We start from the raw sequence: 26,609 nt of genomic DNA on the forward strand, positions 1-26,609 counted from the left end.
CAATTTTGTCTCCTTCACCTATGTTTATATACAAAATTTACAGTGGTAATACATAGGTGACAAGACCCGGGAGCCCCAGATGTACTAACTGTATTTTACAATTTTGATGTTTTACCATTTTTGTCTGTCCGTTCAATTGTGCAGGTCATAATTGACTATGTTATTATTAGTTTGTTCTTTTTATTAATTGACGCAGGGATTACCTTATGTTTAAACATGTAATTTTCTGTTTTTAATCCTTGATGTATAATAAATATGTTATAATCTTTTACTAGTGTGATTGCAACAATTTTTGACTGTTTTTGTTAATTTAGATGCTATGTTTCAGTTTTTGTTATACTGATCTCAAGGGAATAATTCCTTTCTTCAGATTAGTTAAACCTCATTTCCCTCGACTGTTTTAAGGGGTTCCTCTCTCTTTCCTTACTTAGTGAACTTTAGGGCCATGCTTGCTGAAGAAAACACTTTTTTAGCAGACTGGTCGAGTTTCTTCGATTCCTTGTCAGCCGGAACTTGTGGAAGGCAGCTAGGACCACCAGACTCTCAAGAGAAGGATGGGATGTTAAAAAGTCCGGATCCCCTGGAGCCGCCCTGTATCTCCTGGCAATAGATTTAGAAACTGCGGAGCCAAAAAGGGCTTACGCCAGACCTCCATTACAGGCTCATTGATTGCCTCATTGAATGGCAGTAGAGGCTCTATAACAGAAGAAGGCGAATGAAGAACGTCTGTCAAAATGTTTGATTTAAATTCAGTAGTGGGAAGGTAAAGATCTAAAAGTTCAGCTGCCTTTTTTATCACTGTTTGGTAGAGAACCACATCCTTTGAAGGAGGATCAGATGTAGGCGAAAGTTCCCACTCTGGAGACACATCAAGGCCACTTGCTTCCCTTAACTCTCCAAAATAATCATCTGAATCTTGAACCTCACCTTCCTCCATTTCTTCCAAACGAAACCTCTGCTCCTCTATAACCCTCTGAGCTTCTCTCCTAGACCTCATTCTAGGTACCGGCGTCAGTGGAGCCAAGAACGATTCTGATGGATCTGGAGCCGGCGTCGTACACGGATCCGGCGGCATAGTCTGCGCCGATCGAGGTCGGGGTGACGGCGCCGGAGATGATGGAAACGGCATGTCCCGATGTAAACTTCGAGCCCGACCTCCACCTTCTTTTACCTCTTTTCTCCTTTCTCATCTTCGCCATGAAGAGTTTTGCTTCTCTTTCCTTCAATGCATTCGGATTCATTTTCCTACAGCAGGCACATCCCTCGATGTCGTGATCCAACGACAGGCACCAGACACAATCTTCATGCGGATCTGTAATGGACATATGTCCTCCGCACTCCCTGCAGGGCTTGAACCCGGACTTCCTCGACGACATCCTTGAAAGGAAACATGAAGAAGCACAGGAATACAACCAGCAACACAAAGTAGCAAGTGAAACTACGGAGAGTCCTAGAAAAATCGTTAGCGTCGACGGCGCGGAAAAAAGGGAACTGACGTCATCACGCTGACCATGTTCTCTTAAGGATCCAGTGACGTTGTAGTGTAGTTCCTATCTTCCCAATAGGCTCTGCGCATTGGAATAATACCTACAGCAGTAAAGGCCTAGGCCAGACGTTAACTAGGTCTACTACTGTCGATACTAGACTTAAGTTTTGGTTTTGCCAGCGTAGCTCAGAGTTCGCTAGAAACTTTCTCGAATGTTCAGGAAAGAATTAACTCCCCTGATTAGACAAGAAGGGATTTAGTTTCTGACAACCATAGAACATGACAACTTTGCTCTCCCCTAATCAAGAGTGTATCTCCAGAGTCGTGTGAGCACAAGGCAATTATTTTACTCAGTCAGTACGTGCATTCTTAGTCTCATCAGATTGTAGAGAAAAGGAAGAGACGGGCGTGTTCAATAAAAGGTGTTATTTATTGATCAGTCTCTTTTCTCGTACAAGAGAAATGGATCGATATTATTGCAATACTTATAGTTAAGTAAAGTGCATACATTAAAAGCAATAGTATAAAATAATACTGTAAAAACATTGATATGGTTTCTGAGCCATATGATGTTTAAAATGATTAAAATATATTACATACACATATACATTTGACTAAACGTACTCAACTGGTGTTTCTAAATACGCCTACCCCGTGTACCTGACCTAAGTCTAATGCGTGGGCGGGAATAGAAAGTTACAGTTTAAGTTAAGTTTGTTTTTGCCAAGTGAATAACTAAAGAATTCTCTGTGAGGGGTTATTCAGTTCTGTACCTGGAAGTTAGGATGAAATGAGGAATGGTATCTCTTTCTCTGCTCTCGATATTCCAGGCCGCCTGCGAGGGCTGCCCGAAAGCGCCGGTGCTGGGTCTCTCGGCAGGAGATAGCAGCGCGTCTCTCAGCGCGTCAGGAAGGCGGGGCTGCTGCCAGCGGGGTCTGCTCTGCTCTTGGCTTCGGCAAGTATGGCTGCTCCGTCTCGTCACCACGCGTGTGTTTTCATAGGGCAAGATCGGCAATATTTATACCTTAAAGGTGCCGAGATTGACGTAAGGATGGACATAGATACGTCAATAAAGATGTCATACGACTTGCTCGTTAGCACATTCTTTTACTGAAGTTCTATGTGAAATCAAAACAATGGCCGCACGGATTTTCCAGGTTGTCATAGGTTTGATTTGTTATGAGAACGTCGTATGCCTTATCAGGGGCTGGAGGAATGTCGCTTGTCTAATTAGATCTCAAGCGTTATGACCTAATCAGATAACACGTTCCTGTGCCGTAGTGTGACTGCGTCAGATAACGGTATCTGCATCATGGGGGCTTTTCTTGCCTCATGGGCTGACTGTTAGTTAACTTGATAGTTAGTTTAACCAGAATAGGGCCAGGAATAGGGGGATCGATTCAGAACCTATAGGAATACATGACACCCACTCCACGCTAACTATGGTCATATTTACTAATCTATGCATAGTATAACATAGTACAACATACTATAGAGTATAGTGTATACCTTACCAACCCAAAATACATAAATGCATTTTGAAACGTTCAAATATACTGAAAAATTGCAGTCATATGTATCGTATGCACTCAAGCTATGAATTAAATGCCAAAGTAAACACGCATTTGTATACATTATTGCTTATATGGTATATGGTATATGAGAAATACACATGAAATGGCTCTTAATACGGCTATACAGAAAGAAAGTTCGAGACCATTTCATCACATAATAAAATATTTGTGAACATACCAGCGGGCAACTAAAGTTTATAAAGTATCTAAAAATAGAAATCTTAGTTCTCTAGGAATAGTTTCTTACTTTAAGCAGAAGATAAGTGTCCCAAAATTTTTTGTAAAAATTAATTTGGGGCTGCTAAAAAAAATTGCTGTCCGTGAACTGGTGGGAAAAATTGTTCATGTGACTTTATTTTCAAAGTTGAAGGCCGAATTCAGGGAACGCCGTGTGCGAGCTTGCTCAAAAGTCTCTATTTCTGTTCTGGAGAGAACATCATATCATTAAGGCTTTCGAAAAAACTGTCAACAGCTTCATGGGAAAGTTCCACTAAGTCGGAAATAGGTGTAACCATGCATTCGTGCGCATGATTGCCTCCATTGACATTCTGATTCGCATTGCTGACAGAAGGTCGTACCTGATCGATGCTGCTTTCATCTTGAACTTCACTACTCTTCAATCGTAGTGGTGAAGATTCCACGAATGCCGTCATCAGGATTGGCAGCCTTTGAGGGCAGCACAAAGCGTGAACCTTGGTAGGAACCAACAATGTATCTGCATCCACTGGCGCATCCGATTGTAGCGTCAGACAGGTGTCTAACACGCATTCTTCTCCGCATAGCAGACACCTTAATACAGGTAAAACACACCTTTGCCACATTGGTCGAAATGATAGAAACCAAGTCATGTTCAGGTCTCTAAGCCGGGAGAGTCCCAGGATTTTTGATATCCGGTCCCGGTATCCAATGGCTAGGATTGTATCTTCCATTGTCGCGAGAGTTTGATCTGTGACATGGGTTGCCATAACGAAAAATAAGGAATAAAAACAGGATTCCTGCAATTAGTCCCAGGATCAGGGGAAGTCCGCCAAAAATCGAATGGACGAAATCTGGAAAAATACCCAGTATGGCTTTGAATGGTGTTAATGCCATCGAAAATACTGTCTTAAATACCTTTGAGACCCCAGTGGTATCAGAAATATTTAAGATTTCGCTCAGGATTTCCGTGAAATGTACGGGTGAATTAGTTGATAATAATGTATGTATCTCTGCAGTCGTCCTTGCGACTTGTAGATCATACGTTTCTTTTGATGACGTGAGCCTTGTAGGCGTCTGAAGAAGCACTGTTTTCATTCTGCTTAAAGTATCTATTCGAATAGAAGTAATTTTCAAATTGGGCCATGCCCTTGCCTCCCTGTCTGGAAAGGAGCTGGGGAACAAAGAACGTCCACAGCACTTGACCTTCGCAGTCGTAGTTACTAGATAAGGAGTCCCGGGCGTAAGACTACAACATCTGCGGTCTACAATAAGAATGTAACTCCCATTATAGAGTCTTTGAAAGAATGGTTCTATTTCAGTTGCAGGTGCGCCTTGCTGGTGACATGAAAGGTTGTATGAATTCCCTTCACAGGCTCCATGCAAACTAATTCCGTTACACAGAAGCGTGCCGCTTAGTGACATAGCACAATTGTTGCCACTAAGAAACCCTTTCTGTCCTTTATTACTGACACATGCATGTGAATAGGGCAGGTTCCAAGTTGTTTTAAGGTACCCCTTTCCCAATCTCTCGTACATGCCAGCCTGTATATATTTTTGGCAGTATTGAAACCTGAAGGTTGAGATTGGAATATTTATGATTCCGTGTATTATCCATTCACTGACAGGTCGTTCTGACATTGTCATTGGTAATCTTTCTAGTTTTTCAATGCTCAAGATTGTATAATCAGCACCCTTTTGCGCCATACCGATTTGTCTATCAGTAAGGTTAAAGATTTGGAATAGTGACGTTGTGTTGATTAAACGCCAAGGCACATAGCCTGAACGAAGATTTTGTAACGTCCAGCCAAGCTGTACAATAGAACGCAATTGTGACTGACCATGTTGTAATAACAGTAAGTCTTGCGATAATATATCGATTGCTGAAGACACAATGCTGTCCAATGAAAAAATTCTGGAGGACAGAGTCATTAACCCATTGTCCACTACAGAAAGTGATTTTTCCAAATTAATACGGTCAATTTCCAGTATTCTCTCTGCTGTTTCAATTTGATTAACCTTCCAGGCCTCATTGTATGCTGCATATACAGAGGCTGCTATGAAACGCTTCTGACGCTGTTTGCGTGGTCCCAAAATGAAATCACGCAAGTCAGCACCATCAGTAAGTAAAGTTAGGTGTTGCTTAATTTCAGGCAGTGTGGAAGTTTGAAGCCATTGAAGGCATAATTTGCCCACACTGTAGGTTGTTATTATCCCTGGGTGATGTCTTTGGGGATATCTAGGGTCTGGCCTGGTCATTTTGAACCCCTGTGTTTTATTCAGGAATCTGTCTTGACAGTTATTTGTATCTGTGGGCCAGATCAACCATTGTTTCCAATCAGGATGTGTTCTGTTTTGGTTTAATATATGGTTTACGTCTATCTCTTCATCCGTATCAGAGCTATTGCTAAACATTGTTGGCTTTGGAATAGACGGTTTATTTAAATCTTTGATTTTGGCTAGGCCAAGACAGGTGGTTTGTTGAACAGTGTCATTTAAAAATATCATTTGTTCTGGGATCATGCAAGCTCTAAACAAAGCTTCTAAACCCTGTACTTGCCATTCTTTTGTACCCCAAACACTTTTCAAATCAACATTTTTGTCCCAATAATCAAATCCAAAAGTATTCATTTGTTCAAAAAATGAGTCTGAATATAACAATTTTGTGTTGGTTATCATGGTTTTCATCCCTGTCTTGTTTGATAATTTAAAATAAAATGTGTCAGCATTACTTGTGTTAAAACCTGAAAAATATGAATATTTGTCGTAAACGGTTCTTGAGCTCCCTTTTGGAGGTGTTGCACAATGTTCCCATTGATTATAATTTAACACATTTCTAGGTTGTGCAGATCTATGTAAAAAGTGATTACCATAGTGGTTATAGCAATACATACTGTCATAATTTGTAGAACCCTGCAAATAATCATGTTTGGTAAATTTAGCAGACATTACTAAATCAGACATCATGTTATTAATGCTTTCGAAGTCCCAATCATCAGCAAATGAGTTTGGTTTTACAAAGTCACTCAAGGAGATCTTAATTTGGTGTGGATATTTCAGGATTTCGACCGGACCATAAATTTCATAGTCAGTGTTGTCCCAGGCTACCCCACCAGGTATCGGATTGGCTGTGAAGTTGGCTGAAGAAAGTTCTCTTTTCTCGACGTGTGAAGATGTGTGTGGTTTGAGGATCAAGTTGATGTTCTGACTTGCTGTGTCCATTTTAGCATATTTTCCCCCAATGAAGCGTCCCAAAGTTAATACCATGATGAGCCAAAGTATGAGGATAAATGCACCAAAACCCACCCAAAATCCAATCCATGGAGAAATCAGATATGTTTCTTTCAGTTGGTTCAAAAGTTCATTAGCTTTTTCTTTAAAGGTTTTTGATGATGGCTGTGTCTTTGATTCACTGAGGCTTTCAGAGGAATCATCGAAGTTTATGAAGTAGCCGGATGCAGTTCTGTCAATTGTTCCAATTGCTTCAGGATTTTTGTTTCTTGCATTTTCACTTGGTACTTCATTATAGATTGGTGTGTCTCTGCTAAATGTTTTTATTTGGGTTTTCAGAGGTCTTAGTTCTATTGCATTCTTGCATAGTCCTTGTTGTTCTTCTGTAGGCGTTTCGAATGTGATGAGCCTCTTCGTTAGGACCTCTGTACTGGTAGCAAACCTTGGTGTTCTGCTACTTATTGGGAGTCCACTTGGCCTACTGTTTGTTATCGGCCACATGTTGTGGTTTTACCAGGTCGATGGATACAACTCGGTTCTCCTTTTTACCAGCAAGTGGCGGTAGTACAACTGATCTTGTCCCGTTGACAGACAAGACAGGAACTGCTTTTCTGTAAGAAGGCCCAAATTCCTTCTTTACCGCGATCTTCTCCCTGACTAGATCCCCGACTTTTGGAATCCAGACAGGTCTTGCTGGGACAGGTGGTGATTCTTCAGTGGTTGTTGGCTGTTGTTTCAACTATATGTTGCTCAGGTCTTTTCTTGTTTTGTTTAAGTCCTGCAAAATAGCCAAACGGTCTTTGACATCAAAGCTTTTTTCTTTAACCACTGAAGTCTGACTGTCGAGGTCAGAGATAATCATTCTAGTTCCAAATAATAATTCGTACGGACTGAATCCCTTCAGAGAATTTCTTGGCAAGTTATTTAGACTACGTTGGACACTTATTAGATGTTTGACCCACCCAGCTCCCGAACCTAATATCCTTTCCATTATAGATTGCTTTCTGCCTTGGTTTTTTCTTTACACCATCCCGTACCCTCAGGAAGGAAGTGAGAAGATTCCCGCTGGGCTGTGCTCATTTGGCCATGTTTCCCCCCCGGCCGGAGGGCTAGAGTGAAGACAATGGTCAAACGTAACATGCTCTTAGCGTATATGCCATTTAGACTTGCAAATCTTTGTATAACAGTCCGGACGTCAGCCGAGTGCTGAGGATCGACATTATAAGTGGAAACTAGCCAGTATATGTTAATCGCAAGCCCTGCTTTTTACTGGTGATATTATCTGCCTTGATACGACGAGGTATTAAACTGTTTCTCTCCCCACTGCGATCTCTGTTGCAGTTTGGGCAGTTTTTTACAAACATGGTGTGATGCAGGCTCATGCCTGGCCACCAGTACCGTGATTGTAATTCTTCCAGAGAATCTTTTAATTTAAGGTGTCTAAGACCCTCGCCCATATGTGCGTCTGCGATTAACAAGTTTCTCCTGTCCATGTTTGGAATCACTCTATCCCCCACTCCAGGGATTCGAGCAAAAGGGATGGAGTTTGCATCGATTATGTATGTATAATTGAGTGGATAGTTGATCGGTAATGCTGAGCAGTCGCCTTTTGATGACGTTTTCACCGCCAGCACTGTTTCACCGTCAATGTATTTTAATGTATGCTTTTTTCGAACTACGGGAGCCGATTTAGTGGCTGCCGCTGCGGCTGCTTCAGCCAATGAATTCCCTACAACGTGAACGCCATCACGTTGATGACTCAGTGAGTGAGTCACGTGAGTCTTTGGTAGTTCTTTTTGTAAAAGAGCTACTTGTTCCCAGAGCAGTTTCTGCTTTATTGGTGCATCTGTGTCATCTTTGTAACCGTTTTGAATCCATGCCTGCAAATCGCTATTATATGATTTGACGCAGTAATATGAATCTGACACTATAAGTGTCGGGAATTCGCGATCCGCATTATCTAGCGCCATTTTCAATGCTATTATTTCAGTTTGTTGTTCTGAATTAGTTTCTACTGAGTGTGATTTTGTTAATAGAGGTTTTAGTTTACCTCCGCGCCACACTTCTTTTGTAATCTCACATGTGGGGTTGTATGCTTGTTCTCCCCAAACGGGGGGTTGAGCATGTCCGTCTGTATAGATTACACAGGCGTAATGTCGTAGAGGCAGAATGTCGATTGGCAGAGGATACGTCTTCATATTCTAGATTTTTTAATTCTTCTAGTTCTTAAAAAATTGTCAACCAGGCTATACTTGATAATTCATATCCTAAGAACAGGACTGTCAGATGGGCAATTCTGGATTTTTTAAAGTTGAATTTGTAACCCTCTGCTGCGAACCCAAGTATTATGGTGTTCACTCTTTTCAAGTGAGTCTCCAAGTCATCATCTGTTAAGTAAATGTCATCGACATAAGATAATGCTTCATCATCATATAGTTGTAGTAATTCTGTTACTCTCGCTGAGAATACCCCCGGGCTGTTCTTGTACCCCTGGGCTAACCGACAGAATTGTTTTTGAGTGCCATTTACTGAGAATGCAGTTAAATATCTGCTCTCTGGTGCTATGTTTTGACAAAAGAATCCATTGGAGATGTCCAAGGTTGTTTTGTATTTTTTGCGCACTATGTTATTCATTAGTGCAGCACTGTGTGAGTTTTGCACTGCAAAGGTTTTGCAACATGTGTTAAGGTGTCGGTAATCCAAAACTAGACGATATGTATTGTCTGGTTTGGAGACCGGAAACAAAGGATTGTTCATTTGTGAGGTGCAAGTTTCAATCACCCCCTGGTATTCTAGCTGATCTAGTATTTCATTTACCTGTTTTTTAGCTTCTTGCTTAATTGGGTACTGCCTTTGTGCAGTAGGTTGTGATTTTAACTGGATTTTGTGAGGAGGGGAGTCCTCATCCCATCCTACATGATTTTTATATAAAGCAGGTGCTAGAGCCACTGCCCACTTTCTGGCAAGTGTATATTTTTTATGAATCGGGATTTGATTCGAGAAGGCAGGCATAATTATTTCTTCGCCATGAGGGCACTCCCTAACAAACTCTGGTGGCCAGTCTTTTTCAGCTAGAAGGATATCATAGCCCTTAGAGAGATTATCCCAAAATAGTCCCCTTATTTTCCTAGTCTTATCTCCCTCTATACGTAATGTTATCTCGTATATCTTGTGGGGTTTGCTAACTCTGGTGTCTGCAGTTTCCACTTGAAGATATTCATTCGTGTCCACTGTCTCCAGATGATTCATAAGGACTTTGCGAGCTATGCTCACTTCTGCTGCGCTGTCTAGCATTGTCTGAGCCCACTCTCCGTTTTTCAGTTGTGTCCTCAGTATTCTCGGCATTGTTAACTACCTTGATACTGGCTACCTTCTTTTTTGGAAATTGTAATTTCTTTTTTAGCTGAGCAGGTTCCTTGTCTTTGGACTTGGCGTGCTCTTCTCTTTGTTCTGATCGTCCTCTTCTTTCCGATTTCTGCGAGGAATTCTGAAAAGATTGAGAGGGACGTGTATCAATGTCTTGATATCTATCAGGTTTTTTAATATTATCCCTATTTCTAAGGTTATATCTTTTCCCAGAGGGGTCACTCTGGGGTGACCTGTGTCTCTGGTTCGGAGATTTCTCCCTTCGCCTAGGAGACCTTCCTCGGGACTGGAATTTCTTTTCTTTTGTATTGGATTGTTTGTTTCCATCCCAGTTCTTTTTTGGTGAATTATTAAAAAATATTTTTTCTGGACTTTCAGTCAGTTGCGGTTTTACTGGTATTCCACCTAAACTATCTCTACCTAGTTCCTCATAGGATTTTTCTATGATTCTAGCAATTTCAGCTGGTTGGTCTGCTATATCTGTCTCTTTTAACCTTTGGCGGATCGCCACGTTTGCTGCTTCACCTTTTATATTGGCTAATAATATAGCCGAGACCTGCTTGAAGTCTTTCAGTAATTTCATACCAAGAGTTAAAGCTGGTTCTGGACCGTATTCATCTTGAATTTGTTTTAGCACATCTGGTATTACCGAAATGGATGGAACACCGTGCGTTTTTGTGTAGATTGAAGCAAAGACTGTACCCCAAGTGTCACAGTCCTCTATGTGTGGTGCGATTCCCATTGGGAGACATATAGTCAGAATCCTGTGTTTTTCTAGCGGGGTGGTGTCAGGAAACACCGCCTCTATTTGGGTGATTTTCTGTGCCAACCAGAATGGTATCTGTTCCCGTTTAGCCAGAACTTTACCTAGGCAGGATTGGATGTTCTGTGGTGTAATTTTATTTGTGTTCCCCTGGTGAGGGGTCAGCTGTGGAAGTTTAATCGCTGGCTGAATTGTTGAAGTCCGCCTTACATACTGGACTAATTGTCTATGAATTTTTAGTAATTGTTTTAGCTGTATTAACAGCTCTCCAGTAGACATCCCTTCGATGTCTGGGTGTGGTGTGTATCCGGCTAAGACCGGCCACGTTGCTCCTGGTCTACCTAAAGGACCGAGCCTTGTAATGTGATTGTTATGTATTAGGGCGCCATCAAATAAGAGCAAATGCTCTTGGAATTTGAGTGGTACTTCCACCTCCTCGAAAGGAGTGTAAATGTCAGGTGGTACCTCTATTTTGTAATAGTGGAAGTACTTTGTTACAGCATTTGCTGCTGGAAAATGTATCCATGTATAGTATACCTCTGTCTGCCGATATTCGTGTGCCTCAATTACGAATATGACTGTGCCACCTCGAGGTGTCAGTCCATTTTCTATAAGTTTTAAGGTTATAGATTTCCTTTTGCTGACCGGAATGAGTATTATATCCGCGTCTGCATCCTTTAGTGCAGTATCTGCTGCTGCTATTTCAGCTGCTAATCTAACTGCCTCTCTTTCTTCATCACTGTCTCCCATTTTACCGACAGGATGGTATTATGTTTGTTTGCAGATCAGGTTTCTAATGGAACAAAGATTAGATGCACAATATTTCGGAACAGTGTATCCTTCAACGTTGACTGTACCAAGAACCATACATAGGAGTTCCCTCCTGCGAGGTCTGGCGGATATAACCTTTCACCCACTCCAGACGTCTTTGGAGAATTTGGGAAAAAGGGGTCTGAGTGAGAAAGCACGACTGAGTTACTCTAAATGTCTTACGTTAGTTTTATCGCCCTTTCCAAACGCGTTGGGCGCCATGTAGTGTAGTTCCTATCTTCCCAATAGGCTCTGCGCATTGGAATAATACCTACAGCAGTAAAGGCCTAGGCCAGACGTTAACTAGGTCTACTACTGTCGATACTAGACTTAAGTTTTGGGTTTGCCAGCGTAGCTCAGAGTTCGCTAGAAACTTTCTCGAATGTTCAGGAAAGAATTAACTCCCCTGATTAGACAAGAAGGGATTTAGTTTCTGACAACCATAGAACATGACAACTTTGCTCTCCCCTAATCAAGAGTGTATCTCCAGAGTCGTGTGAGCACAAGGCAATTATTTTACTCAGTCAGTACGTGCATTCTTAGTCTCATCAGATTGTAGAGAAAAGGAAGAGACGGGCGTGTTCAATAAAAGGTGTTATTTATTGATCAGTCTCTTTTCTCGTACAAGAGAAATGGATCGATATTATTGCAATACTTATAGTTAAGTAAAGTGCATACATTAAAAGCAATAGTATAAAATAATACTGTAAAAACATTGATATGGTTTCTGAGCCATATGATGTTTAAAATGATTAAAATATATTACATACACATATACATTTGACTAAACGTACTCAACTGGTGTTTCTAAATACGCCTACCCCGTGTACCTGACCTAAGTCTAATGCGTGGGCGGGAATAGAAAGTTACAGTTTAAGTTAAGTTTGTTTTTGCCAAGTGAATAACTAAAGAATTCTCTGTGAGGGGTTATTCAGTTCTGTACCTGGAAGTTAGGATGAAATGAGGAATGGTTATCTCTTTCTCTGCTCTCGATATTCCAGGCCGCCTGCGAGGGCTGCCGAAAGCGCCGGTGCTGGGTCTCTCGGCAGGAGATAGCAGCGCGTCTCTCAGCGCGTCAGGAAGGCGGGGCTGCTGCCAGCGGGGTCTGCTCTGCTCTTGGCTTCGGCAAGTATGGCTGCTCCGTCTCGTCACCACGCGTGTGTTTTCATAGGGCAAGATCGGCAATATTTATACCTTAAAGGTGCCGAGATTGACGTAAGGATGGACATAGATACGTCAATAAAGATGTCATACGACTTGCTCGTTAGCACATTCTTTTACTGAAGTTCTCTGTGAAATCAAAACAATGGCCGCACGGATTTTCCAGGTTGTCATAGGTTTGATTTGTTATGAGAACGTCGTATGCTTTATCAGGGGCTGGAGGAATGTCGCTTGTCTAATTAGATCTCAAGCGTTATGACCTAATCAGATAACACGTTCCTGTGCCGTAGTGTGACTGCGTCAGATAACGGTATCTGCATCATGGGGGCTTTTCTTGCCTCATGGGCTGACTGTTAGTTAACTTGATAGTTAGTTTAACCAGAATAGGGCCAGGAATAGGGGGATCGATTCAGAACCTATAGGAATACATGACAACGTCACCGGAGTCGCGAGCGGAGCCATGGTTCTGTGACGTCGTCCTCATCGGCGTGGAGAGCTACAAAAAAATTCCGAATGCTGCTGGCGCAGGGGGATATTTTCAAGATGACTAATCCACTGGCAGATGTATCCATCAGAAAGCAGAAGTAGTTTGGATCTGGCAGCGTGGAGGTGATTAAGGATGCCAACCTTGTGAATGAGTAGGGAAATGCATGAAGGAGAACAAAGAAGTGGGGTTCATGGGTGGTAGATATAAGAAGTTAAAACAATCTTTCAGTTAGAAAGAAAACTAGTTCCCTGTATGGAAGTATACAGTATTTTTAAAGCACAAACCAAGCTGAAAAGCAGGAAAGAGACCAAATAAAACCCACTTACATTTCCTCCCAGAGCTACAGTGGTTTACTATATATCTTTGCATTGCAGTGATGGATTGCAAAGACAATTGTGAATGCTCACCTAATTTTCAAAAAAAGTATTAAAATATACAAATGGGCAGCAGTAAGAAGAGCAACAAAATGGTTCGATGAACTGGAATCAACAATTACTGCAGCATTAGTTTTATAAATACAATCATTCCGGAAGCATGTTAAACATGAATGAAGTGTATGACCTGTAGGCAGTTGTCCCTGTAATACATTATTGCAATGAACATAAGCTTTGTGAATATCTGTAATTTAAAATAAGGACCAAACATTCAACATCAAACCTGTTTAGATTACTAATTAGTAGAGAGCTGCAACATCACAGTAATCGGGAGCAGGTATACGTAGCAAACTCAGGTTATAACACAATTGGTTCGATTTAGAGTTTGAATTTCTCGAGCCCATCATTGTTGAAGTTGATTATATAGGGGAGAAGGACGAGCTCTTTGATCCTCGCTCGATCTATTTTTTTAAATCTATTTAATGATCAACATAACTCACTGTAGCACTCTCATCTTGTCTAAAAAAAGATGTTTCACTCACTCGGCTACTTACCTCCTCATTCCTCGTACCATTTCACTTAACCAGCTAAAAATAGAATGTTACAAACACACATCTGTTTCATACTTACATGCATATAGCAACCATCACAACCTTGCCTGGGCCCTTCATAAATGTTGAAGCTGTGCTTGAACGTGGCTGAATGAAAAAAGAAGAGCCTTTTACAAAAAGGAAAGTTACGCACAAGTATATACGAGTAAGGAAATACGTCCATTTTCTATGAAATAACCTTCACCACTAGTATCAAGCAGCCTTTGTGCCTTGTATTCATGCAATGACCCATTACATTGTCTTTGCTCCATGTCTATGTAAAGCTCTCTCGCAGCAAAGTAAGAGAGATGGTTCTCTCAGCAGAGTTTATGCGCTTTCACGGTCACATCTCTTGGATGAAGTTTGTCACTTTGTGCTGCATTTTTCACCTTTTAACAGCTGAAAGGTGTAAGTTATGGGCATCTCAGAGGCGATAAAAGCTGCATTAGGTGTTGCTGTTATGATCAGGATGATCACACTATAAAAACTTTAATAGCATAGCTTTGGAATGGTTTAATTATACCACCTCGCCAGTTTTTACCCCACTTCTGAGTTTTCATAAATAATATTGCCTTCAAAACTGCTTTGTAATAGAAAATAACATTTGATATGCAACTTAGTCATGTGAAATGACGGGGAAAAAAAGAGGTGAAGAGTGATTTATTTGTTCAGAAGCTGGATATGGGGCCCCAATCAAAATTCTGATTTAGACTGATCTCTGAAATGGGTACAATTCAACCAATATTAAACTTGATTCGCCTGGGTTACCAAATGTATTCTTTAATATTATTAGCAATCAGTGACTCTGCTGAGGACTCACAGTTGTTTAAACAAGCATTTGCAATGCAATAAGTCTCGCATTACTAAAAGTTTGAGCTATCGGCATTACTAATAATAATGCAACGCCAATAGCTCAAACTTTTAGTAATGCGAGGCCTGTTGTATTACAAATGGTTGTTTTTCTATTTCTTTACTTTTGAAGCAAGCACGGCACCAGCACTTAAAAGCTAGAGCGCGGGTGCCACGATTGTTACAAAAGTGAAGAAAAAGAAAACAAGCATTGGCATAGCCAATAGGACTCGCCTTTGGGACCTTATGTGTTTAGCCAGAACTTTTGGCTATGTTGTAGAGCATTGTGGCTGATGTGCATTATGTTGAAAACTTATAATAAAAAGTGTTAAGCATTTTTGTTACCTTTATACAAAGACAACATTATATACAACTGAAAAACCTGATTAAAAAAAGATTTTCACATAAAAATTGTCTTCTACTTTCTTTGTGCTTGCACTGCTGGCAACTACTTCCTGCCTGTTCTCATGCTTGTTTGTTATAATTTTTTTGTTATGGGGGAGCAGGACATAAATAACGGGGAAGTGGATGTTTGAAAACAGTAATTTAATTAGAACACGGACAGACACTAGGGGAGAATCAACAGATGCCAGATTCCAAGGGCAGACTGACGTGATGCTTAGGTGGTGCGCTGATGCAAAATGGTGGTGGTGAATGATGTTTGGTGCTCAGGTGGTGACACTATATAGTGTGGATTGGAGGTACGTTGTGGAATGTGGAGTTTTGGAGTTGAAATATGTTGTTTGGTGTGTAATTATGCGGTGTGTATTGGAAATGTGTGGAGTTGAATTGTGTGGCCTGGAACTGAGGCATTAACAGGAAGTACAGCAATACAGAAAGGGTTAATAAGAGTGAACAGTTATTCACGCATGACTACATAGTAACACATTCCCAGCCAGTGCAGCAATGTAATTTTAGTATTTGAGAAATCCAGTATCCATATGAATAAGTTTATTATCTCAATCGAGCGGTCAAGACGGGGAGGAAATATGGCCTAGCCACCAGAGCTGCCGACTTTACAACTGGGGAGCCTGTTTGGAGTCCCAACTTCATCTCAACATCCTGTGATTCTGGGCAAATCAGTTGGGGCTTGATTTAGGGTTTGGCGGATTGAATGGATACTTCGTCAGTAACGGATGGTATTACAGAGTCATAATTTGACACTTGTAATAGGGCAGACAGGACGTCTGTCACTATGGGACGGAGTATCTATCTCATCGGACAAAGATGGGATCAGGCCCTCAATCCCCACTTGTTAAAAAAATAATCTGACCGTGTTTTATGTAATCTGGTGCCAATGTAAAGCGCTCACATTCACGCCCTTTGGACCTAGTTCGCACTAAATAAACTATGAAAATAATGAAAACATATGCATTACCGGAAATGCTCAGAAGGTGGCATAGTTTCACAACGAACACCATTTGAAGAGCTACATTCGTGATAGGCGTGGGCAAAGAGATAACAAGAAAATCAGGATTTCTGACTCTCTAAAGAACTATATATTAGTGAAGTAATAAAAAGAGTGTTTGGTGCTGTACCCGAGTATGGTTGTATTCTAAGTGCTGCCACAAGCATTCAGGTGTTTTAAAAGTGGTATAAACGTTTTCCATCTTAGCCTGCATCTTTCTAAGATTGTCTCGGGAGCGCTGATATAGTAGGCAGTTACCGTCTAATATGCATACAATTGTTGCTGCTTAGTGGATTAGCTGATATCTGCCTTTCATGTGGGTTAAGGTAGTATATCCTGCTTTATCACAGCTCCAGTAATCCTTAAATTAATATTTTTTTTTCACAACACTTTTTATTAGTCTGCACAAATATAAATGCAAAGCCCCGGTCACCGGGTTCTGTTGCATACATCAAGGAAGCAATCTCGGTAGTGTCAGACAGTTTCAAGTAACACAAACACCCCCCCACCCCTACCACCCCCTACCCCCCGGTTGCGCTGCTACCAAGTCCCAGTCTACTGAGATCAATAAAGGAAACAATGATCATATGCCAAAACCGTCAGAGCACTTCCATCGTGCTCCAACCCTCCTTAGTGATTAAAATGTCAGAGTGGTGTCATTTTCCAGGGGGGGGGATCAAGGTCCAGCCCCCTGTATTCCGCCCATCTGTTCCAAATCCGAAAGTGCTTACGGGGGCCCCCCCTGGCTAGAAAGACAGGCTGCTCCAGCCCCATACAGAAGTCCATGCCGTTCTTCCAGGCGGTCAGAGGCGGGGCCAGAGGTGCCTTCCAAGCTCTTGCTATATCCCGTTTGGCCAAGGTCAAACCCAGCAATAACAAGTGACGTTTACATCAATTGGCTCCAACCCCCTCCATAACATGCAACAAAGCCAATTTTGGTTCCCTGGACAGTTCCCACGCCAATACTTCTGACAAACATCAAAAGACCCCGGTCCAGAACCTATGCAGCCCCGGGCAATCCCATGTTGTATGTAAGAGTGTGCCTACCTCAGAGCCACATCGCAGTCACTCAGGGGACCCTATCATACCCGCTTCCACAGGCGCTCCCTAGTGAAATATGTGCGGTGAAGGTATTTGAATTGTACAAGTCTCAGACGTGTGGAAATAGCCGCCCCCTCTGGGGCTCGCCAGGGCCTCCATCCAGTCTTCCTCCTCTAATTCCCCAACATCCCCCACCCACGCCTCCCGCAGCCTCTGCAGATCCGGGGAACAATGCCGCACCAGGGACTGGTATATCCGGGACAGTTTTTTATCAGGCAGCTCCCCCATAAACAATTGTGCTTCAAGTGGGCTAAAGTCTGGGAGGGTGTCTATGTCCGTCAGGTATGGTGTCAGTGCATGTCGGAGTTGGAGAAAGCGAAAGAATTGAGAGCGAGGCATCCCAAAGTCAGTCTGCAGATCCTGGAACGACTTCAAGGTGTCATCCGACATCACATCCACCAAGGTGGAGATTCCTATGGCATCCCACCCGCCAAAACCCTGTAGGGTCAGCAATTGGGGCAAGCGACCATTGTGCCATAGTGGGGTCTCCCGAGTAAGGACGCCCCACCATCCATCCGGCACAACGCCTGTCGCCAGAAGGAGAAGACCACCTGCGTGGCGGATGGAAGATTCCGCCGAAGCGGTGCCGAATATAGAAGGACATGAATGGACGAAGAATCCATCAGATGGCGCTCGACAGCATATGCTGGATACCCCCTGTCTCCATACCACCAGTCACTGAGGACCAGGAGGTGTGCGGCTTGATAGTAAGAGAGTAGATCAGATGTGGCGAGCTTAAATGAATATTTAATGAATGTTCAGCAAGCTGTAACACAACATCAGAAAAGCTTTCAACAGTGTATGTGAGAACAAGTAACAAACAAGCAATGGCTACCCGCGAGGTGGGGAGGGGGAGAAGCGGGAGTTGTGTGCGCGTTCGGCCAATGCTTACAAAAACAAGCATTGTGCGCAGGCGCAAGCGAGGATGGGCGGGGGCTGGGTGCGGCCGAGAGCAGGCAGCGTTTCCCTTGTGGGAGCGTGCGACCAAATGGCCTGCGTGCTCCCGCAAGGAAATCATCAAAACGTGCACGCGCTGCATTGAAAGCAATGCAACACGTGCACGTTTTTGCCTGGAGAGCTGCATCCACCCCAAGAGGTCTCTTTCCTATGCAGCGCATGCGCGCTACATAGGTCGAAACCTAAAAAAGGAGTGCAGCCGCATTTATTTTTCTATTTATTGACTTTGGAAGCAATCGAAGTACCCGCGCTTTAGCATAAGATGTTTAAAGCTAAAGCGCGGGTGTCGCTATTGCCACAAAAGTAAACAAATGGAAAAGAAATGGCAGCTGCATTTTTTTTTTTTATTTATTTACTTTTGCTACAATTGCGGCACCTGCACTTTAGCTTTAAACATTTTAAGCTAAAGGTTGGGTGCTGTGATTGTAACAAAAGTAAAGAAATAGAAAAAAAAGATCTGCAGCTGCATTTTCTTTCTACTTATTTATTTTGAAAGCTATCGTAGCGCCCGAAGTTTAGCTGAAGATGTTTAAAACGAAAGCGCGGGTGCCGCGATTGTAAAAAAATACCAAAAAAAACATAAATAGGAAAAAAAGGCATGAAAAAAGGATGCCATCAATCGCTCAAGACCGCATCTCCACTTCATGCTTTAAAGTTCTTGTTTGATTTTATCAACATGTAGGTAAAGCTTGGCTCCTCCAAAGCAGCAAATGTATGGTGTATAGCTGTCATTACTCGGCATTGCAAAGGTTGGACAACGGTGTGCTTTAAGGGAGCATTGTAGTGGCTGGACAAGTATTATTTCATAAATGTGGAGACTGGAAACATTTATAGATATTTTATCAACCATAAAAGTACACATAGTACAAATTACACATAGACATATACATAGAAAAGAAATAATTTAAAAATCCAGTATAAAAGACATAACATTTTTAACTACCATCCCATTCTACATTACAAGTTCAGCTCCACAGAACAGATATATGATACTATATACTAAAATAGCTAAACTCAAGGTTGAGCAAAAAAAAGGGCCAAATCTACAGACATAAGTGAGCCCATGCATACAGTATCACAAAGAGCAGACTAACCCTGAGTTGGGAGGGAGAGAGGACACTCCTGTAAAAAACAAACTTGGTAAAGATAAAGGACTTTTTGAGCTCCATTAGGGGTTAGGGCTCAGGCTGAGCAGATTTTAAATAAGATGACTCAGGCCATCGCTTCGGCCGAATACACCAGCTCCGATAAAGGTAATTAGACACAGCACAGACAATGGACTGTTTGGATTCCAAACGCAGAAGCCATAATGCATCCTGCTGCTGTCTGCACCCTAGTTGCTTACATATCGGGATACTTCAAGATTTTGTAGGACGTGTGTAAGAAGAACAAAATAAAAGAAAATGAGCCAAGGATTCCTCGGCCTGCTGACAGGTCTGACACATGATACTCATGTAGTGGCCAGGATTCCATTTTGCTAAAAGAGGTAGCAAAGTGCCATTTTGGAATTGCATACATACTCCTAGCAGGTGTTTGAAAAATATAATCTAATAATGGCTCAAAACTTATAGCAATCTTGAAATCTGAAAAATTATCAACAAGAGAACCACCCATTCTTGATTTCATCAGCGTGCATATACTCCCAAAAAGCTTTCTTAAGAGAGGCCCTAGATAGATGTTTCATTGACGGGCAAGAAGACCAAAATTCGACCAGACCAAGTCTGGATGTGAGATTTTTAATATTAGATAGCCATATAATTTTTCCAAAGGTGTCATAAGAGATTGGATCTGGAAGGAGCTGTAATAAACCTCCAGGGCAGGTGCATATTTAACCCTTGACCCGCTTAAGACTGGTCTGAGCTGAGCTTTGTGACTCATGTTGTCAGTTTCTACTGGTTGTCATCAGCGCGGAGATACACCTACGGGAGTTTATTCACAGCGCTTTACAAACATGCAAATAAATAAATAAATAAATAAATGGGCTCAAGGCCCAGATCAAGTCTAAGTCGAATTAATGGTGTATGTTTTAGTAAATTGGTTATGGCTCTAATGAATGTATTCTCAGCCATCCCAAATGGGCGTAATCGGAATTGCCCCAAAATGTGGTCACATCAATGCACTACCCCCAGCCTTGGCTCTGTACACCTTCAAAGCGCAAGATATCATCCTGGCTATGGCGGCCCAATATAATCTTAAAATAGCCGCAGAGTGCTGGGTGAGATTCAGACTGCTTCTCTCAACCTGGGCCTTCCAAAACATTGATTTGGTTAACATGATCCCCAAGTAAATAAACTCACACACTCTTTCTAGTGGTCTACCTTCCGGAGTTGCCGCGCCCCTAAAAGACTTACGCAGGTTAATAACCATAAATTCTGTCTTGGGAGTTATTGATAGCCTACCCTTGCTCATGGCAAATGGCCGCAAACTTGTCCACTAGGCACTGAAGATCACTCAGAGTTTTAGATATTAAAAGAGTATAATCGGCGAATAGTAGAAGGGGAATCTTAGGGCCAGCTAGGCTGGGGGATCATTTTGGACATCCTCTAAGAAATGCACCACGTCATTTAAATATAAAGAAAATAGGGTTGGAGCAAGGACACATCCCTGATGCACTCTATTTGGAAGAGGTATGCGTTCGGGAAGTTCCCCACCCCTTCCCCATCTAACTTTGGCAAATGTGTTTTCATGTAGAAGCATCAGCACATCCAAAAGGTCATGTGGTACCCCTTTAGTTCTAAGGACCTCCCACAACTTGCCTCGTGGAAAAAGGTTGAATGGAAAGACCAGGTATAGGTGCTCTTTTTGGAGAAAAACTGTATTGCAATATATCAGTAGGAACCTAAAATCCTGGTCTATGGTGCGGATTCCTTTTCAGAAACCCACCTGAAAAGGGATAAGGCCAGGTGATCCTTCATCCATCCTTCAGATTGCCAAGAATTTGCCTTGCGAAGACATTCTGGGCGACATCAGTCAAACTGATCAGCTGGTAGTTTAAGGGGTGAGTCCTGCGATCCCTTTTTATGGATTGGGAAAATTTCAGCTGCCTTCCAGCTTAAGAAAATAGAAGCCCCTTTGAGGACAGAATTGAATAGTATGTTAAAGTAAGTTGTCCAGCCATTAATATCTGTTAGAAAGAGGTCACTTGGGATGCCACCTGGCCAAGGGGCGTCACCCCTTGCTATAGCTTTTATTGTGGTGTAAAGGTCTCAGCGAGTTCCAACTTAGGACTATTTTGCTGATCAGAAGGTGTGCTGCGCTGCTAAAAAAATACTGAAAAAATAGAGGCGAGAGACCATCATTGGTTAAGTTTAAGGGTGTGCCACGCTTCTTAAAATATATATATATTAAAAAAATAGAGTTTGGGGAGCCAAACACAAGAAAAGAAATGCATGCAGCTATTGTTAAAGATGATGGGTTGTAAACAACATTACTGTGCAGTTAAACCGCAGGCTGGGCTGCAGAAGCGGGAGAGCGTGTCCTGCCTGCAACGGGCAGCTAGGAGAAAGTCATTACTAAAATAGTGCTCAGAAACTGTAAATACAACATACTGAGCAACAACTTATTTAACGGGGCAGTCCTCATGGAAGGTTACAACAAAAGAAAAGGCGGTACTAAGGAGGGCCTACTAAGCCTATTGACCAATGAAAAGCCATCATTTACAAAGAACAGTAACAGCAGCCAATTAAAAAGATGGGCAGAAAGTGGGCAGAGCTTAATGCTCATATCCGGAATACAGCACGTCTCACAATCAGCAAAACCTTTCTACCGTTTCTAAAACTTGGAAGTTTGCTGCTTCCCTCTGTGGCATGGAGGAGGCTAGGAGAGGGTTGATCAAATTCATGAGGTGGAGAGGCCTGCAAAATCATAAGTGCACGCACAAACTGTAAGAAACTTTTTTGTGCTAGGAAAGGGAAAATAGAAATCCGAAGAGATGCCTTCAGAAACAGATTACAGAACATATGACATTAATTTTCGTGTCAGCGTCAGGCGCAGTCTCTATGCTGCTCCTAAGCTGCAGCCAGGCTCCCGGAGTTTGCCGTCCACCGCCCAGCAGTTCCTTGCCTGCAGGCCACCTGGACAAATAATCAATAAGCACCAAGGCAAATTTTGGTGTGCTGCCTAACAGCAAACGGTTCAGAAATATCCAAACCAATTTACTCCAAAGCATGGATGGTGGTTCCACAAATACAACAGGATAGGGAACAGTAACCTGTGATTTGACACAAGCATCACAATCATTGACAAACTGCCATTTTAACGACATGCAAAACAACATCAGTCCCACATCACCTATGTAAATATATATGCCTTAAACACAGGTCAGGATCAATATTTGAAAACACTATTTCAAGATCAATGAAGGGGCACCTGCAGAAGATGAGTAGCTAGAGAATTAAACAGGAGCTAGCTCTTAGAAAATGTCGCAAACTTGAGAGGTCAATTAAATGTATTTGCCTGAGCTCCAAATATGAAAGCGCATCTTTTAGTGACAATTAGTTTTATATTCTGTGATCGAAAATACCACTTTTAGAAAGTAGGTATTTTCTTGCCTACATCTTCCAGTGTGCTCCGCTGTTATGTGTATTGGCTGTCTGGTTTTGGAGGGTCAGGACAGGCTGAGCTAGACCTAGATTGAATAGAGAGATCGGCAGTGGAGTATGGGGAGGGGTGACCCTTTGATCTGAGCAGGGCTGTGCCTGGCAAGGGGAATTATGGCTCCACCTCCCACTGTGCGTCTGATGGTAGACCCCCTCTTCCTCAAAAGGCAGGATGCAGCCTTGTAAACACAGTGCTCCAGGATGACACCAAACTGGTTCTGGCTGGGTTCAGTGATTTGTGACTTTTTGAGAACCAAGACTTTTGGGGTATAAAGAGCTGTGCTAAGACCCCTAGACGGTATGTTACTTCTGGATGTCAAGACAAACCTCTGTTCGTGTAACTACAGGGAAAAGACTCTGAAACTTTTATCATCTTGCTGAAGCAACTGCCCAAGGGCCTAATTTGAGCTGGCCTCCTGCTAAAGTCTCAGGGACATTAGACTTCACCCATCAGCTGCCCGGATTCCTATTTGAGGGGGATTCTACTTGCAGGTGAGGCCTCTGTTGAGAATTCCAGAGCCTCTGGTTCTACTGCAAGGAACGCGGGCTGAAAGTCATTGCTATCACTATTGTGGGCCGCCGCAGCTGAGGAGCAGTTGCCGCTGAGAGCCTGCATTTGCCCGTGTTACCAAAGTCATCGTTATAGCTATTGTAGGCCGCTGCAGCTGAGGAACTTTGCCTCTGAGTGCCCGAATTTGCCATCCTACGAGAATCATCGCTATCGCGGGCCGCTGCAGCGGAGGAGCTGTGCCGCTGAGTGCCCGCATTTGCCATCCTACGAGATTCATCGCTATCGCTATTGTGGACCGCTGCAGCTGAGGAGCTGTGTCGCTGAGTGCCCGCATTTGCCATCCTATGAAAATCATCGCTATCGCTATTGTGGGCCGCTGCAGTTGAGAAGCTGTGCCGCTGAGTGCCCGCATTTGTCACCACTTTGAGGATCTTGTTATCACCTGCGTGTGCCGCTGGGTGCCCGCCTTTAAGCCCGGTCCCAGGATTATCGTGAGTTCATGCAGCGGACTACTACAGCCGGGAGCTGTGGCCGCTGCGAGTCCGCCTGTCATCACCGCGGCTTCCTTGGGAGGCTGCGTGCCGCGCCCCTTTAAATCTCAGGTACATTGTGCATCAACGGGTCGCGTGGACCCCGTCCTCGAAGTGAGTCCGTTCCACCCCCTTTTCGAGTGCCTTTATTGCTTTTGAAGTGAATCTGTTTTATGTGCATTGTGGTTCCTTGAGTGCTTTTAGCCTCGTGTTCATTCTATATAAAGATAACTATTTTTCTATAACTACTTGTGGTGTCTGCTTGTAGCGTCTCTCCTGCTTTATTGTGTATGGTCATAAATGCTTCACACACTGTCTCTGAGATAGACCTGTCTGCTCGTGCTACATTACCACAGGGTTGAGCAGGGGTTATCAAAGAGTGTAGCCCCCTGTTATGTTGTGTAATACAAGTATGTTCCTTTAACCATGTTCATTCCACATTCTACTTAGAGTGTTCCTATAGGTTGTATTCTAATGTATTCAGTTACTCCTGACTGCTAACCTGTCTGGCTGTGTACCTGCTCTGCTAATGTATTAAATCTACTATCTACTTAATTGATGTGTCCTTCATCAATTCAACAACTGGCGACGATCGGGATGAATTTTTGAAGCCTGTGTACCGCTTTCATTTGAAATTCAGACTTTCTTAATGGTCGAGACGACAAACAGAGCAGAGACGACGTTACAACATTAATTCAACGCACTGAAGACACTAATCGCTTTTGCGCAACGAGCCTGGTGAGCGACGCTTAATTATTACTAAGACTCAACAATTATTCGTACTTTGGATAATTTCTATGCGCCTTGTCATCTGCGCTCGAGCACTCACCGTTGCTCTTCAAAACGCGCATCGAATGCGCGTGTCATCCAGCTTAAAGATTCTCTCTACGACTCGCGTTGCTTGCCTGTAACGTCATACGTTCGCTAAGAACGTGACGCATCACACGGTGCGTGGCAGCCATCTTGGATTGGGCAGGCCTACTCGTTACAAAAAAAAAAAACGGAAGACGTTTTTTTTTAAATTTTATTGCCAATTTCGACACCCACAAGTCGGATTTTCATCGCGGTCACAGGTAATCCTTGTTTAACGCTTCAAGCTGCTGCTTATCTCTGTTTTGACATTTTCAAGAATTTCAAGAATTTCCTATTGGTGGTGAAGTTTGGACAGTGTAAAGAAGGAACGTGTGTTTTCACTCACTGAACAATTCCACCATAAACAACCTTATACCTTACAAATAATTCACTTCAACTATCATCAATTATTTTATAAACTCATTTTATTTCACTTCAACATGAGTCAACAAACATTTTCTTTGAGTAACCCTCAGGAATTCTGGTGCAAAGGTTCTGAACCAACGTTAAAATGGCTGGAGTGGAAAGACTATTTCCTCAATTATATTGACACTGTGGATTCCGATGGTAAAATGTCTGCTGATCAAAAGAAACGTATTCTTTTACACTCATTAGGTCCAAAAGGACTGAAATGTTATAATCAAATGAACAAGCCCATAGTAGGGGGAGGGGATAGTAACGTTTTCACAGTAGCTTTATCGAATTTAGACAAATATTTCTCCCCGAAGGTATGTATGGGCATTACGCGTTACAAATTTTACCAAAGAAAACAATCTAAAAATGAATCTGTAGATGACTATGTTGGTGAGTTGAGAAAAATGGGCGATGATTGCGCTTTTGGTGGTTTACTGGAAGACTTAATTCGCGACCAGGTTGTAATGCACGCTAATAATCCTGCAATTCAAGAACGTCTTTGGATGAATGGTGATGCTTGTTTAGAAGACATCTTAGCTTTAGTTCGTAAAGCCGAATCATCTAGTAGATGTGCGAGTGCTCTAAAATCTGAAACTGTCAGCAAAGATGTTGTGGCTAAAATAGATGCAAATTCAAAAAGAAGCGGTAATTTTAAACAAAAAAGTGAAACATGGGCAAAGCCTAAGTACAGTAATGAACCTCCCAAATGTTATAGGTGTGGTAGTTTAGAACATTTGGCGTTTGCCAAATCTTGTCCTGCAAAAAAGAGTAAATGCGGTGCTTGTGGACTCTATGGTCACTACACCAAAGCATGTAGAAGAAGGACAAAGACTGTCAAGTGTATTCAGGAGGACCCTGTTTCTGATGAAAACACTTCCAGTGATGAGGAACAAGCTTCAGACTGTGCAGTAGTCTTAAAAAAGAAATTACTCCTCAACATTAGAGATGGCTGTTTGCTTGTAGATAACAAACCTGAATGTTGGATACATATAGGAGGGGTGCGCATTAAGGTCTATGCTGATTCTGGTTCGCCTTATACAATCATAAACGAAGATATATGGCGTAACACATTTGTCGACAGAGTTGGTTCGAAATTGTCTCCTCCTGACATTGACCCTGAAGGTTATGATGGTGGCAAGATTGATATTGTTGGTTTTCGTTGGCTAAAATTTGAGTTCAAGAACCATAGATCATATGGCAAGTTATATATATCAAAAAAAGGTCCATCTGTATTAGGGTGGAAAGACCAAGGGGATCTACACATTATTCTTGACCCCAACTCTGTGGAAAAAGTTTTAGTTATGGATGAGGGCACCAAAACCGGTGAAGATCTGTTAAAAAGATTTCCTGCA

At 42.4% G+C, this 26,609-nt stretch overlaps 1 protein-coding gene across 2 annotated transcripts in view; it reads right to left on the bottom strand.

The window, feature by feature from the left end:
- The window catches only part of SLC30A9 (solute carrier family 30 member 9), a 680,727-nt gene that overhangs the window by 409,978 nt on the left and 244,140 nt on the right, over positions 1-26,609 (bottom strand). For both annotated transcript variants that reach the window (XM_078678253.1, XM_078678252.1), the window contains exon 8: positions 14,078-14,145. In XM_078678253.1, the coding sequence (XP_078534379.1) occupies positions 14,078-14,145 (68 nt within the window). The remainder of the gene's footprint in view (positions 1-14,077; positions 14,146-26,609) is intronic.

This window comes from Lissotriton helveticus, chromosome 2_2 (assembly GCF_964261635.1).
Source record: "Lissotriton helveticus chromosome 2_2, aLisHel1.1, whole genome shotgun sequence".
In the NCBI taxonomy this organism is placed as follows: Eukaryota; Metazoa; Chordata; class Amphibia; order Caudata; family Salamandridae; genus Lissotriton; species Lissotriton helveticus.